The 13,904-nt window shown below is 42.4% G+C and overlaps 1 protein-coding gene across 10 annotated transcripts in view; it reads right to left on the reverse strand.

The window, feature by feature from the left end:
* The window catches only part of EBF1 (EBF transcription factor 1), a 379,176-nt gene that overhangs the window by 111,158 nt on the left and 254,114 nt on the right, over positions 1–13,904 (reverse strand). For 6 of the 10 annotated variants that reach the window (XM_033096242.1, XM_033096243.1, XM_033096246.1 and 3 more), the window contains exon 8: positions 13,042–13,183. In XM_033096242.1, the coding sequence (XP_032952133.1) occupies positions 13,042–13,183 (142 nt within the window). The remainder of the gene's footprint in view (positions 1–13,041; positions 13,184–13,904) is intronic. The other 4 variants (XM_033096250.1, XM_033096245.1, XM_033096249.1 and 1 more) reach the window with 1 other exon arrangement.

Here is a 13,904-nt window from a genome sequence, read left to right on the forward strand (position 1 = left end):
ATATAAACACAGCCAACGTCCCATAAAATCTTAGTTGTGCAATTCCTTATTCCCCAGATAGAGGGTGGATATTTATTAACTTTACAGAATATTACTACTCTATTTCCAAGTAAAGTTATTTTCCCCCTAAGACTCAGCCCCATGTATGAATTATAGTAAAATCTCTCTCTACCTTCTTCTATTTCCAAGTTCAAAAATGGCATCCTAATACAATACCGCAGGTGCCAATTTAAACATAGGAACATTGCAAATACTGCCAGACTTCAGGCTGAGAAGCTTTTCTATTGTTACAAGTTGGGCTGCTAAACACAGAGTTTGAACATCTAACGCAAGTGATAGCAGCACTATGAGAACCTACATTTTTAAAGTGCAGTGTAGTTCCCCTTAACTTTCATTTTTCAACCTGGACATTATCCATCTCAATGGTGTTCATTAAAGAATTTTGCACATATAAAAAAAATAATAAAAGTTTATTGATTAAATAGGTTATCATAAAACAGTACCTTAATAACATTTTCCCCAATCTCTTTTTTTTTTTTGAACAGCAAGGGTTGGATTCCACAGGCTTTAGCTAACCAAATCAAAGAGTTTCTAGGATTCTGCCAAAGTTGAAAGGTAGAAGAATCTGAGGTCTAACTTTATAGATTTGTTGCACATTATAGTTACTGGAAGAACATGGCTGGTTTGATGATTCAGCCAGAAGATTTTAGCAGAGAATGACTAAAACTATATTTTCCTCTTCTACTAAGAAATGATAAAATACATTCGGACTGCTGGGACACATTCCCTTCACCCATAACATCCCTAAAAGTGTCTGCCTCGGGCTCAGCACATAGTAGGTGCTCCTGATTGTTGGCTTCCCAGCTGTGCTCAAAAGAGAAGTAGACAAAGAATAATAAAGAATTAAAGAAAGTTCTCAATTTATAACCACGTGAACTTTTCTCAGTTTTCTAAATAACAGCCAAAGTTTACTAATATTTGTACGTACGAGTACTTTACATATGCTCCTCTCTTGAAATTTGTATTACTTTGCCACAAGGTCAATGAAAGAAACTGATGGGTTGAGAAGAGGCCCCAGACCTGAGAGCGTCTGTGCCTCTGTTCCCTGAGTTCTGCTCCGTGTCTCCCCAGAACGACGAGTGAAGAATGTGGGTTTGAACAACTGGTGTCCTGCAGATTGCAACTGTCAATTAAATAAGCCAGCAACACAAGAGGATATGTTTGCATATAAAATATTGATTAATTTCACAGACTGGGATAAAAATGTATTTGTGCTTTGGTTCTGCTTTCATGCTTAGTGGTCAGATAAGTATTTGGCCAATTCAGATCTATTTCTGTGTTCTGTGGGCTCAAGAGTGTTACTTTTGTGTTTCACTTTTCTTTTCCTTCTCTGGTTACCGTCTGGTTTCCCATGTCTGTTGGAGCCTCTATTATGACTGACCAGCAGCATACGTTTAAGCAGGAGTTTAATTACTAGGTCATCTCCCAGCCAACTTGCCCAAGGCAGGCTGGCAGAAAAGTCCTACAATCCATGCCTCAGACTTTCTCCTGCTCCTCTCCAGGTAAATCTCTTTTTTTCTGAGGATGCTAAAATCATACTGATGGCATCATATTCATCTGATAAGGATGATGATCACCTAATTTCTATAAAGTTTCATTTCTGTCCACTGAGTATTTCAAGTTGCAGGGCTGGCACAGGGAGATGAGATGGGGTGCCCGATAGCGTGACGTGATACTAGGATTTTTTATCTTAACCCAGAAAAGCACCTTCCCATATATCACTGCACATGCCAACTAACGTTCCCTGGGGATTTAGCACAGATCTGGCTTTTCAATTTGCCTTTGAGTAACGTCGTCAATTTGCTTCAATTGAAGCAGGAATTATATTACGTGATCAAATAGCAGGAGAATTTCTCTCTACCTCTGAAGTCCAATGTGAGGGGATTAGCATTGACTAAACAGTGGAAAAGAACAGTGGCGATGACTGCCTTGTGTCAGCTATTTTGGAGGTCCAAACGCTGCAGATACAAAACGTAACTCTTTCTCTGTTTGGCCACAACCAAATCTTTGAAGGATGGCCTCAGTTTCCCTTGTTTGCTGAATGGAGAGAAGAATGGTAGTGCCCTCCTATGGTGGTTAAGAGTATTAAAAGAGATGATACAAAGTGCTTAGCACTGAACCTGATGGTAGTAAATGCGCAAAGGCTGTTATCATAACAGCAAAATCATCATTACTCTAGTCTCAACATTGGTCTAAAGCGAGCATTTTACTGGGCAAAGAGTTCTGTTAGCCTGTGATTAAGAAACTACATTGAATCCACATCTCCAGGTAAAAGAGAACCCAACCTAGGAGAAATTTCCAAATTTATTTTCTCAAAAATGGATCTCAGACCTAAATCACCGTCTTTGTTAATCCTCCCCCAAGCTTCTGATATTTGGTGCCCACATGCAAGTTTGGGCAGGCTTTCCCCTGGGCCTAAAATGCTCTTTCCTCTTTGCTTGATGAAGTGTTACTCGTTCCTAAAGAGTCCCTGATTCTTCAGACCGGGCAGAGTCCCCTTGTTTAAAGCTCGCTTAGCCGTCTGCATTTCTCCTGGATATGCTTACCCTCACTGCACCTGGAAAACTTCTATGTGCAAGTATTTGCTGAACGTCAACACACAAATACACACACACACACACACACACACTATAAAACTCATGGTGTCAACAACTGTCCTCGCCTTTTTTACCTCTGCATCCCTATTGTCTAATATAGTAGGCAATCGATGAATATATGTTAAATAGATGAATGATTGAAAGGACGAATAAGCCAATGACCTAAAGAGGAATGATCAGAGTTGTTAAGATAGTAAGGAACTAAACAGAGTAGCTTAAAAGTTGAGAAGTCTTCCAGTGGTTATTAACAATTGCCACTACACCCACGCTGGGCTTCCGAAGCTTATCTGGCCCCCGTTCCAGCTGCAGACACTCCATTCTCTTGGGGGTTAAAATTAGAACCAGTACGCCCCCCCTGCAGTGGGCTCTAATCATGCAAGAGCCCAGGTGGATCTTGCTGACAGATGTTAAGGTTAGAAGGAAGGGTAGCAGCCAGATGAGAAAACAGAGCCACCCCCTTCCGGAGGTACCAGCACTTCCTGTCTTGAGGCCTGGCTGGTTCCTGCCTGCCCCACCCCTCCCCCATGCATCAGTTTCAACACAGTTGCTGCTCCTTCTGTCATTTGAACTCAAATCCTATCTTGGAAATTGATGGGTGATTCTGCCCCTGACAACACAATGTCAGCTTTGCTCAGTGTCCAGCTGGTTCCGTATATATTATCATAATGTGCTGCCTGGGTGGACCCTGGCTGATTCTCTCCCTTGACGCCAATTCTCCTTTCCACACTAATTTCTCCTCTGCTACATGCAGACACTACTTGCTTAAAAAGAAAAACAGAGTTAACAGCTTAGGAGATGTTTTCATTTTTAAAATCCTATGAGGACATTAAATCTATTCTAACAGTAAACTGAGCTATAAAGATGTTCTTTTAACAAAACAGTATTTGACTCCTTAAAAAACGTGTTTCCCAAGGTCCTACTGTTTCCTGGTGACGTGAAGGAATGACTTCCCCCAACCTTGAACAACTCTAAAACAGTGTTTCCCAAACTTCAGTCCCGGTTTAGCTTCATCCCAGAACCACACTTAGGTTATTACGACTTATTATTTAGTTGCTATTCTGTTTAGATTGACTTAGTTTCTCTTTAGTCTTGCCCTAAGCAACAATAGCTGTGAGATCATGACTTTGGAGTAATTTTACGTATATATTTTTTTCCTTTTGCATTAAAAAAGACATGTAACTATTTTTTTTAAAAAATCCCCCATCCTCACCTAAAATCATGTCACATACTACATGGGGAAACCTAGTCTAAAAGCTCATTGCTAACCATCGAGTGGATTTGATACTACAACATCTCAGCTGAAGGAGAGAGAAGAATGTCAGATGAGAGCTACCTGCCACGTGTGCCACCCTGTGTGGCTTTTCCAGGCCTCTTGGAACCCACTGTTAACCTCCTGCAGAAATGCCCAAGGTGAAGGGAAGTTGGCGCTAGGTCTGTCCTGTAGAATGACCATCACCATGGCATTTTGGTGGCCACTGACCAAGGCAGTGTGTGTGTGGCACCTCAAGAGATAGGCAACCTCTCACAGAATCAGCAGGGTTCAAATAACAAATCATCACAGCTCAAAGGGCTCTACCAAGCCGCTCCCCTAACCCCTTTAATAGATGAGGAAACTGAGGCCCAAAGAAATCCAAGTACATCCTGGAGGTCACGTAGCAAGGTAGTGGCAGTGCTCTATTTTTATTTACTTCTACATGTATAACTGAAAATGTTCAGACAAAAATGCTTCAAATCCACTCTGGCCACACTACCCTTAAATATCTCATCTTAAGGAGATTTAATGACCAGTATGGAGAAGCTTTCATCTGCACCTTCACCTCATCTGAATCCTCTGAAATTCTCAGGAGGAAAGGTCCTGTGGCCAGTAAGTAGAAAGAGGCCCTTGGTTTGGAACAATCAATTATGAACATAAACACAACTGGAATCATGATGCTTTGTAACCAAATGTAAGATAAAAAATTAGATTTTTAAAAAGTCTGTCATTTCTGTCCAAAACATAAGCAGAAAGCACCATTCTCCTCCCCGACCCCACTCCCTACACACTTTGTGCTTATTAAAATGAGTTAGGTGTGGCTCACTCATTTATTAGGTCACACAAAGTACCAAATACTGGAACTTTTCCACAGTCGATGGGTTTGTCAAGAAATTCATATAATAAAACAGCCTCTTCAAATCCCTATCAGTTTCCCATGTTATTTGCAGCATGGGGTTTAGTAACTCTTCAGCATTATAACAGTCTCTTAACTCACAATCTCACAGTTTTCTCATGGTCTCCTTTTTCTCTACCTTGCATACATGCCAGGGAGCCCATATGGCCAACATATGATTTCTACAGAGATGAGTTAGAACATCCTTGCAAATAAATAAAAATATTATCAGCCTCCTTTTTATCTTGCCAGCCCCACAGACAACATACCAGTCATCAAATAAAACCAGCATTTTCTTTATTTGACTAGCAGAATGTGGTATAGCCATGGGCAAAATAGGTTGTTGAAGGAAAATGAACTATAAGGTAAACATACACAGTATGCCGACCAGAAAAAAAAAGAAAAAGATATGGTCTGGGCTAACTTTTGAAAGGTATATTTAAGACACCAGCATAATTGCCTTCCTTGTACTGAGAAAAAAATGAGAACAGTGGGATAGGAGATGGAAAGAATTTAAGCACACGGTGTAGAGCAAATAGTAGGGGGTACAGACTCCGAAGTAAGGTGCTCTGGCTTTGAACACTAGATCTACAACTTATTTGCAGTGCATCTCTGGGCAAGTTATTTAACCTCTCCTAGCTTCAGTTTCTTCATCTTACAACGGGCTGCCTATAGCACTGTGTGCCTAGCATAACAAGGGCTCACTGAGTCTTCATTCTGACCAGTTTTGTGGTTTTGGGTAACTAAGTTACTGATCCTCTCTAAAGCCCAGTTTTCTCATCTGTAAAATGGGGATAATAATAGTTAGAGCTCAGTAGATTTGTGGAAGGATTTGATGGGATAAATAAAATGATATGTGCCAGCACAGTGTTGGCATATAGTAAATGCTCCAAAAATGTTAGTTGATACTAGTCCAAAAATAACAATCATAGCAATAATAATAACACTAATAATTACTACCTGGCCTGCTCACCCATAAGCAGAGCAGCAATGTCTCAGCACTATATCCCCTTTGCCAGCTATGCAGTTGGTGGTGTCATATTTAAATAAGGATAACGTAGATCACCGGCTTAGTAATGACCTATGGCTCATGAACTCTTAATTTACGTGACGCTGCAAGCTTGCTGGCTACCAAGTCCCCAGCATTAGGATTTCTGGTGTTACCTACTTTATGGATTACTCAGGGGATACACTGGAAATCGGTCTTCACTTACATCCTTGTTCATTACCTTGACTTCTTGCCGCGTCCTTTCTATCGCAAAGGAAGACAAAAGACATCTTCCCCACTGCTCAAAGAAAAAGGCCTGATTGGATGCTTGAGAATCTGTGGCCTTCGTGCTCTGTTTTAGGACACATCTGGATATTCTTAACCTTCGTGTTCTGTTCTTGCATCTGTCTCACTTTCTCAAGTAGAAAAATCAATTGATAAGATGCAACATACTTCCTCAGTAACAAAAGATGATGCTGATATTTTTTCTACTTAGCCTGGACCCTTCACCAAAATGCTCTGGCCTAAGTGGGCCTGGCTGGAGTTCTGCACCAAAACCAGTCCCCTGAAGGGCCATGGTCTATGTGTAAAGCCCATTGGTTTCTGTCAGGAAGCTGCAGAGATTTCACAGACATTCTCCTCGTGATCCTTGGATTCCCACAGAGCTCTGCAAGCCTAAGCCAACCAGCATTGTATCAGCCTAGGCATCAGGGGTGGATCCCCAGTCCTCCCACATCCTGTGTAACCCAGCAACCAGTTAGCTGTGCAAGCCCCAAAATCCACACTTGCCATCCAGCATATCACGGACAAGAGTAGAGAACACTAAATGGATTTCGACAGCAACTAGCTATGTGAGTATGAGCAGGTTGTATCCCCTCTCTGGGTCTCAGTTTCCTTCCCTGGAAAACGAGGAGATATATTAGATGGCCTTCCATACTTCATTGGCTATTCACTCAGCGTGAGCTGTGACTCAGTCATTGACCAGGGTGAGAGAGGAGAGAGAAAATGGGAGGGTACGTTTCTCTTTGTTTAATTTATTTTCACTCATCAATTTTAATTCTGTTGGGGTCAGACAAGTAATATACATTTCACAGTTCCAATAACATGAGCCGCCCTCCAGTCTAAAGGCCTTGAAAAGGTAAGTCTCTACGAGCGCAAAAAAGACGTCAGTGGGTAAACTCTCTCTAAGCTACTTATGAAAAAAGTGAATGAACAAGCCAAAGCCATCTAGAAAAAGAACTCTCGAAGAAGGCTTGACTTTCTTCCTATTTTGAACACATGCACTATTGATAGAATGAGAAGTGATCAGGGGGACAGCTTCAAGGCACAGCCAATTCCCCGCTGAGTTTCTAAAGGCTGGCAGGGAAGCGTGAAGTCATAAGCAATCTTGCCCTGGGCTCTCCTGGCACGCTAGCAGTTCATGTCATTGAAAGTGAGTTCATCAAAGCCCTGTTTGGTTGGTCCCCCACACCATTCACCACTGCCACAGACAGTGGTGACCTGAGCATCCACGTGGGCCTGCGTGATCTGCTTCTCAGCACGCACCCCAGGCTCGTCTCCCGTCACCTTGCCAGTGGCTGGGAGCAACAGGAACCATCCCAGTCTCTCTGGGTCTCTTGAACTCACCTAAGCAACAGCCTTTGTATATGCTGTTCCCTCTGCCTGGGAATTTCTTTCCATCCCCTTTGCCTGGTGAAAATTTATTCATCTCTTAGGTTTTGGCATAAATGTCATTTCCCCAAAGAAGTTTTCCCTAACACCTCCCTCCTCCTCACCCCTTTTATGGTCCCTCTTTTATGCACAACTCCAATGACCTAGTTGTAAGTTGTGTTTAATATCTTTCATCTCTGTTCACATCAGAAGTTCTGTGAAGACACAGACTGCGTCTGCCTTGGGCTACCACACCTACCGTAGTGTCTGGCATGGAGGAGATGCTTAGTATGAATGAATGGAGGAAGGAAGCATTGGAAGTCCACCTTTCTGACACTGTATTCCTTGGCTGGAGATTCAGAGAAAGAGCTATACCAGAAACAGTCAGTGATCTCTCCCGAAGCCCTGTTGCTCCAAAGGTACCTCCTGAAGGAGGTGCCAGACTAAGGAAGGCATGTGTCAGTGGCTTCAGTTCACAGCGCCAAAAACTAGTGCATGCTACAAAGAGGTCTAGAGATGGCCCAACCCAGCTCTCACTGAACACATACAAAACTAAGGCCACAAAAGCAAAGTAAACTTCCCAGAGTCACACAGCTAGTTGAAAGCAGAGTCAGGACCAGAACCCAGCTGTCCTGTCCGACAGCCTGATCCTCCTTCTGTTAAGGCCACCTGATATTTACTAGCTACTTGTTAGGGTCTCATAACACAGAAGGGAGAAGGGTAGGCCTCTCCTTTCTATTTGGAAGCTCTACGCTCTCTCTCTCCAGGAGTAATCTCCCCAAGGCTGAACCATCTTTCTCCACGTGTCCATAAAACAACAAATGTAAGTGCTGCTGGGCACACGGAGACCGTGGGGTTGGATACCCAGGGGCAACCAACGCAAGCAAACACCGCTTCTGTCTGGGGCAAAAGGATTAAAGAAGGTCAGATGCTAAAGAGCAAGAATAACACCACATTGCCAGGGACAGCTGGGAGGGGGCACTACAATGAAAAGTTCAGACCCAACTGATGGTGGTGAAAATCTGGTTCTGTATCTAGAACGCTGTAATCAGAGCAAGGAGAAGGACTCAGGGGTTCTATCACCACTCTTTCTTCTGCAAAGCATTTTAGTTGGACCCAACCCCACTTTCGTTTTGATTTGATTTATTTGGGGATCCTGACACATTTATACTTCACATCTCAATCTTTATAATTACTCTGAAGGGAAATTTAATTCACTCGTGTCTGATGCCCACGACGTAAAAGTTGCATCATTTTCCACTTTCAAAAAGCAGGGGTGTTTCAAAGCATCTGTATTGAAGCCAAGAAACCAAGTAGAATTTCAGGTCAGAACTCATGAACATTATTAAAATGTTCATCTTCTAAAAACTCTTGATTAATAGTTCTACTGATTTTCCAAATAAATATGAAGATTGTACAAATTCATAACAATAAAAATATCCCCAAATCTGAAGAACACCAGATTGAGGCCTTAACCCCCACTCCCAGAAAGGGCACCTACTGATGGCCAGCTGAGCTCCCTGACCCGCTCAGGTGTCCCCAGTGACCAGGGAGGAGGCAAGTCCTCTAAGAGCCTAAAATAGGGAGAGAGTGGAGGGAAGAAGAAGACAGGAAGGGAGAAAAACACATGTACGCCAAAATAAAAGTCCCCTAAAAAATGAGCATTTAAACTGCTTGTCAGACAGCTTCCTGACAAAGCCACCAGAGTGTATTCACAGGCATTTGCATAAATGCTGCCGGTGAGTTCACCATAGCTGCTAGCGCTAATGGTACATAAAGTAATTTAGTCACTTCTCCCGGCATTCTATGTCAGGATGATGAGCACCAGCACTTTGCCTCGCTGCATATTAGATCATTAGATAATAAAGTGTTAGTGCACGCACGCCGACAGGGTCCCTGCGCCATAGCTTTGTGAGGGCACCGCATTTTGCCCCAGGGTGGAGGAAAAATAGAGAAACTGATGCCAACGACTGGCCTCAAAGTCAAGTAAACACAACCTGAAACTCAGGCGAACAATGACAATATCAACATTGCCAAGCCCTTTGATCCCCAGCACACAGCCCCCAGGAATGTGCCCAAGTGACAGGAAGACAGAGCGGGCACACAAGCCAGAGCTGTATGTGTACATTCCTGTGGGTGATGACAAGTCAGCGTCTTTGGCCCCACTCCTATGCTTTTCCGAAAATCAGAACCCTGAGAGCTGTCAGGTTCGGAGGCTGACTCTCACCCCGGTAGTACATCTTCCATAAAGCTATTGCTTAAATTCTCCCATAAATATTCTACCGAAGAAAACTTTGGTATTTATGAATGAAGACTAAATAGGGGGAGAGCAATAACATGAGCTACAACGTACAGGGATTCACCCTCTTTGGACCACGCAAGACTCTATGAAATAAATTTGCCTTTGTCAACTCTCCCACATGAAACACAGGGACAGGTAGCTGAGCACAAATATTTGTGAGTTTGGGGGTCACACAGGGAAGACGGCACGAATGTAAACATGGCCTCTATCTCTCTTACATGCAGAAAGATTGAACCACAAAAGGAACTTTCCTCCAACTGTCTGACAAGCAAGATATAAATAGAGATGAGCAGAGTCGCTCAAAATAATTCAGGCTACCTGTAAATGAGATGGTAAAAAGCCAGAATGAGGGAAACGAAGACTTCTATGGGTCACCTAAGAGGCGAAAATACTTGGCTACCTCACTGTGCAGCAGTTGTCGGAGGGGGGCGTGTGGGAGTGGAGGGCCGAGGGGAGAGGCATGGTAAACAGGGCAATTTCAAACAGGAGTTTTCAAGGGCAAGATAAAGTATTGCCATCTCCCCTCATCAACATGAATTAGCGTCTAGGTCTCCTCCTACACATCACCAATGAAAGAGCCCAAAGTCACCCTTTGCTGACTAGATATTTATGTAGCTATCAGCTTGAAGTGTCTACATGAGTGGGTGGTTATGTGTGGTTGGTTGATTCATTCTACAAAGAAGCAGATTTCCATGTTACTGTCATTACAAAGAACCTTAAGGAAGTATCTACCCTTTTATTCTTCTGGAGAGAAGTGATATAAGGCTTTGGGGAGAGGGAGACCCCCTAGCTGAAAGAGGTAGGACATACCCACATCTCCAGGGATGGCTAACCATTAATAGTGAAATAACAGTGAAACGCCATCATTTTCTTGAATAGTAATGCTAATAATAACATGGCCATTTGTGACCTGATAAACTAGAAAAAATAAATAAAAGAGTGTCCTTAAAACTTAGAAAATATTGAAATTGCAACTGAAATATTAGTATGTACACTTAGAAGTGAAAATACCTCAACTATATTTAATCCAGAGACTGAAAACTGTTAGCCTAGGTCTATATTCTTCCTAAGTGACATTTCCTCCCCCTCTCCTCTCTTCAGGGTTTAAAAAATTTGTAATTAGTTACCAACAATTAAAAATTAGAAGAGTTTTAATTCTTGCCAAAATGGAACATCTGGCCCCACTGGGCTTTCGCTCCCCTTGGTGACAACTGCCTGGGGTTGGGGGCGGCAGAGCGTGAACTTGCCCTTCTTCTTCAGTCTCCACCCAGCCCACTTCCCCTATGTATGTGACCTGCCCCCACCCAAGGCTCACATTTCTACCACCACTAACCCTCCCACCCCCACTGCCGCAGGTCATCACCTTTGTTTTGTCAAGAAGGAATCTAAGGCTACCGAAAGGTAAGCTGACTTGTCCCAGGTCACACAAAGACTAGAGGTGAAACTACCTAAGAATTAAATTTAGGTTTCCTGACTCTTTTTTCAAGACTCTTCCCTCCTTATCATGAAGCACAATAATGTTCCTGACCTTCATACCCTAGATGTGTCCTTTCTAGCAGGTTCTTTTATGGTTGGTTTGTGTTAGGGTTTTTTGGTGGAGGGAAGTGGTTTTTTTTGCATGGCGTCATGAGCTCTCTCATCAGTTTTCCAAAGTCAGGAATGAATGGGAGCTGAGTGTGGTCTACACTTGGAGCACATTTTGAAACTGTGAACCCATGACTGGCATATTTCAAAGTGACGGTCAAGTCTGTCCCCGGACAGGACAATAACTAACCAGTCATAGTCAAAAACAACGCTTTTGTTTTTAATCCGGTGATCTCCAAATTGTGCTCACTGAGTATTTACCGAGTTTTTCCTTCTTCCTTTCACCTAAACATCTCTAGTCATATGCCTTAAGTGACTCCAAAGGTATCAAGAAGGCAACATTACTGTAGAGTGAGGATCAGAATAATTTTAAGTACAGAAATGGAACGAGGAACATAATAATGAACAGGTGTTTCAAATGGCCTCCTACAAAAAGTAATGTCCATCCATCCCTGCACTAATGAAACCATAAAGCAGCAGCTTTTGAAAGATGACAGTTTACCTTAAAAAGACTGTAAAACTGGATGTGGTGAAGAATCCCTTCTAAGAGAGCTACACCTGGCTAATTAATAAAAAGTACAGTTGGTGTATTCCTTAAGCAGAGAAAAAATCTGGCAAAAATGATGGTAGTGGTAGTGGTGTGTTTATTAAATTGGGATGCTGGCAAGGAAGGGAGTTTTCTACCTTATGAACTACATCATGGACTGCTCAAGGCCCCTGGAAAAATCAGGCTGTTGGGTGGTTATTTGCATGGTAGGGTTTTTAAAAAGAATCCTGCTGACCAAGGCAACTGGGAAGTAAAGTAGGGGAAATGAGTTAAAAGTTAAATTTGAGGAGACTAAAGAAATTCTAGCACAGTGATCGGTATCCAGTGGTCTCAGTCACTGTTTCTTGGATGGATGGATGGATGGATGGATGGATGGATGGATGGATGGATGACAGAAGGGTGTACGGATAGATACATCACATATACACGTAGTGCAAAACGTTCAGACATACACTCAATCCAGCCCATGGTTCCTTTGAGTGACATTCATTTTTCTTTATTCAAATTTTTACCTGGTTTCCTCCAGCCCTCTCAAAGGCACAATTGATTAGCCATAGAATCAAGACAAACATGATTTCTCCCCACCAAAGTCTACCTACAAAAAGCAAGCTCTGCCATGTAGTGATGAGAGGAGGGGTATGCACAGGGCACAGGAGGAACATGTAGTTTGGGCCTCATAGTCAGAAAGTGCCTCTGACCTAGACTTTGAAATTTATCCCTAAATGAAGTTAAATAGGTAGTAGTCACAGAGATGCACCAGCAGAACTGTAAGGAGGATGGAGCTCATTATGCCACCACGTCAATTGTAAACTCAGAATGGCTCTTGATTTTTGTTACCCTGCCGTGGCCTTTCTTTGTTTTTTAGTCAAGTGGAAGTTTGTGTTTTTTTTTTTTTAAAAAAAAAAGCAGTCACCGAGGTCTCCCTCTGTCTCTCAATAAGAAGGAAAGATACATTAACCATTTCCAGGGTAGAGAACTACGTATGCAACTAGAAAGTCCGGGTCTCAGAGATATCTTCCTGTCTTTAAATAATCAGCATTCAATATTGTTCAACAGGACATTTGAAATTCGAAATGGGGTAGAAAATGTGGTGAAGTTGAAAGAAAGAAACCAAATAAATTCACAGTTAAAGTAGCAATGCCAACCAATGAAAATGATTCGCCTACCATGTTCCAGATAAGAGGGCGTACCTTCCGAGGGGTCAAGCCTCCGAGCCCTCCGCCCATGCTTGGAGTTATTATGGACAAACATGTTATCAGAGACTGCCAGGACATGGCCATCCACGTTGACTGTCGTAGACACCACGACCTGGAGACAGAAGAGAGAAAATGAGCGAACATTTTAATATAAAAGCATGGCGGGTAATAAACTCAAGTTAAATAAATAACAGCTGGGAGCTGAAGAAAATTGCATAGCTATTTCACATAATAACTGGTGCTTATGCTGTACAAGTCTAACAAGAGGAGCTATTGATGAGTGGGTCTTTGGCATGGAACGCTTTTGATGCAGTTTTAAGTAAAATTGCACAGTTTATAGTTATACAGCAGAAGGTACACTGTTAACCATAATTTTAACAAGAGGATCTTTATTAGCATATTTTTTTTACACAAGGGTGGTTGTGTTTCACCTAAATTACCCTTCAGTTTAGACACTCAAGCAGATATCACAGTTGATCATGCAAATAAAAATCTTTTGAATCTTTAAAATATTCTCCCCCCTCACTGTGTCAGGGTTAAGAGGATAGAGAAATGAAAAAGAGTGAGAGCTCGTTCAGTGAGAGCTGGGATGCAGCTTTCGCTACTAGGTATCTTTTGAGGGTTTCTTGTACGTTTTTCTTCTCACATTAGTTCAGTTAATCAGACCAAAGCCCCCCAAACTACCATCATCACCACTACCCTCATTACCCCCCACAAAAAAAAGTCCCTGCTCATTAGTAGTCTTAGATCTGTGTTTCGAAGCCAAAAAAATGGTGGCACTGGTCCAAGGTACCATTCAGATACCCTGGCCACCTCATAAACTGACTCTGAAT

The sequence above is a fragment of the Rhinolophus ferrumequinum genome, chromosome 24 (assembly GCF_004115265.2).
Source record: "Rhinolophus ferrumequinum isolate MPI-CBG mRhiFer1 chromosome 24, mRhiFer1_v1.p, whole genome shotgun sequence".
Taxonomy (NCBI): domain Eukaryota; kingdom Metazoa; phylum Chordata; class Mammalia; order Chiroptera; family Rhinolophidae; genus Rhinolophus; species Rhinolophus ferrumequinum.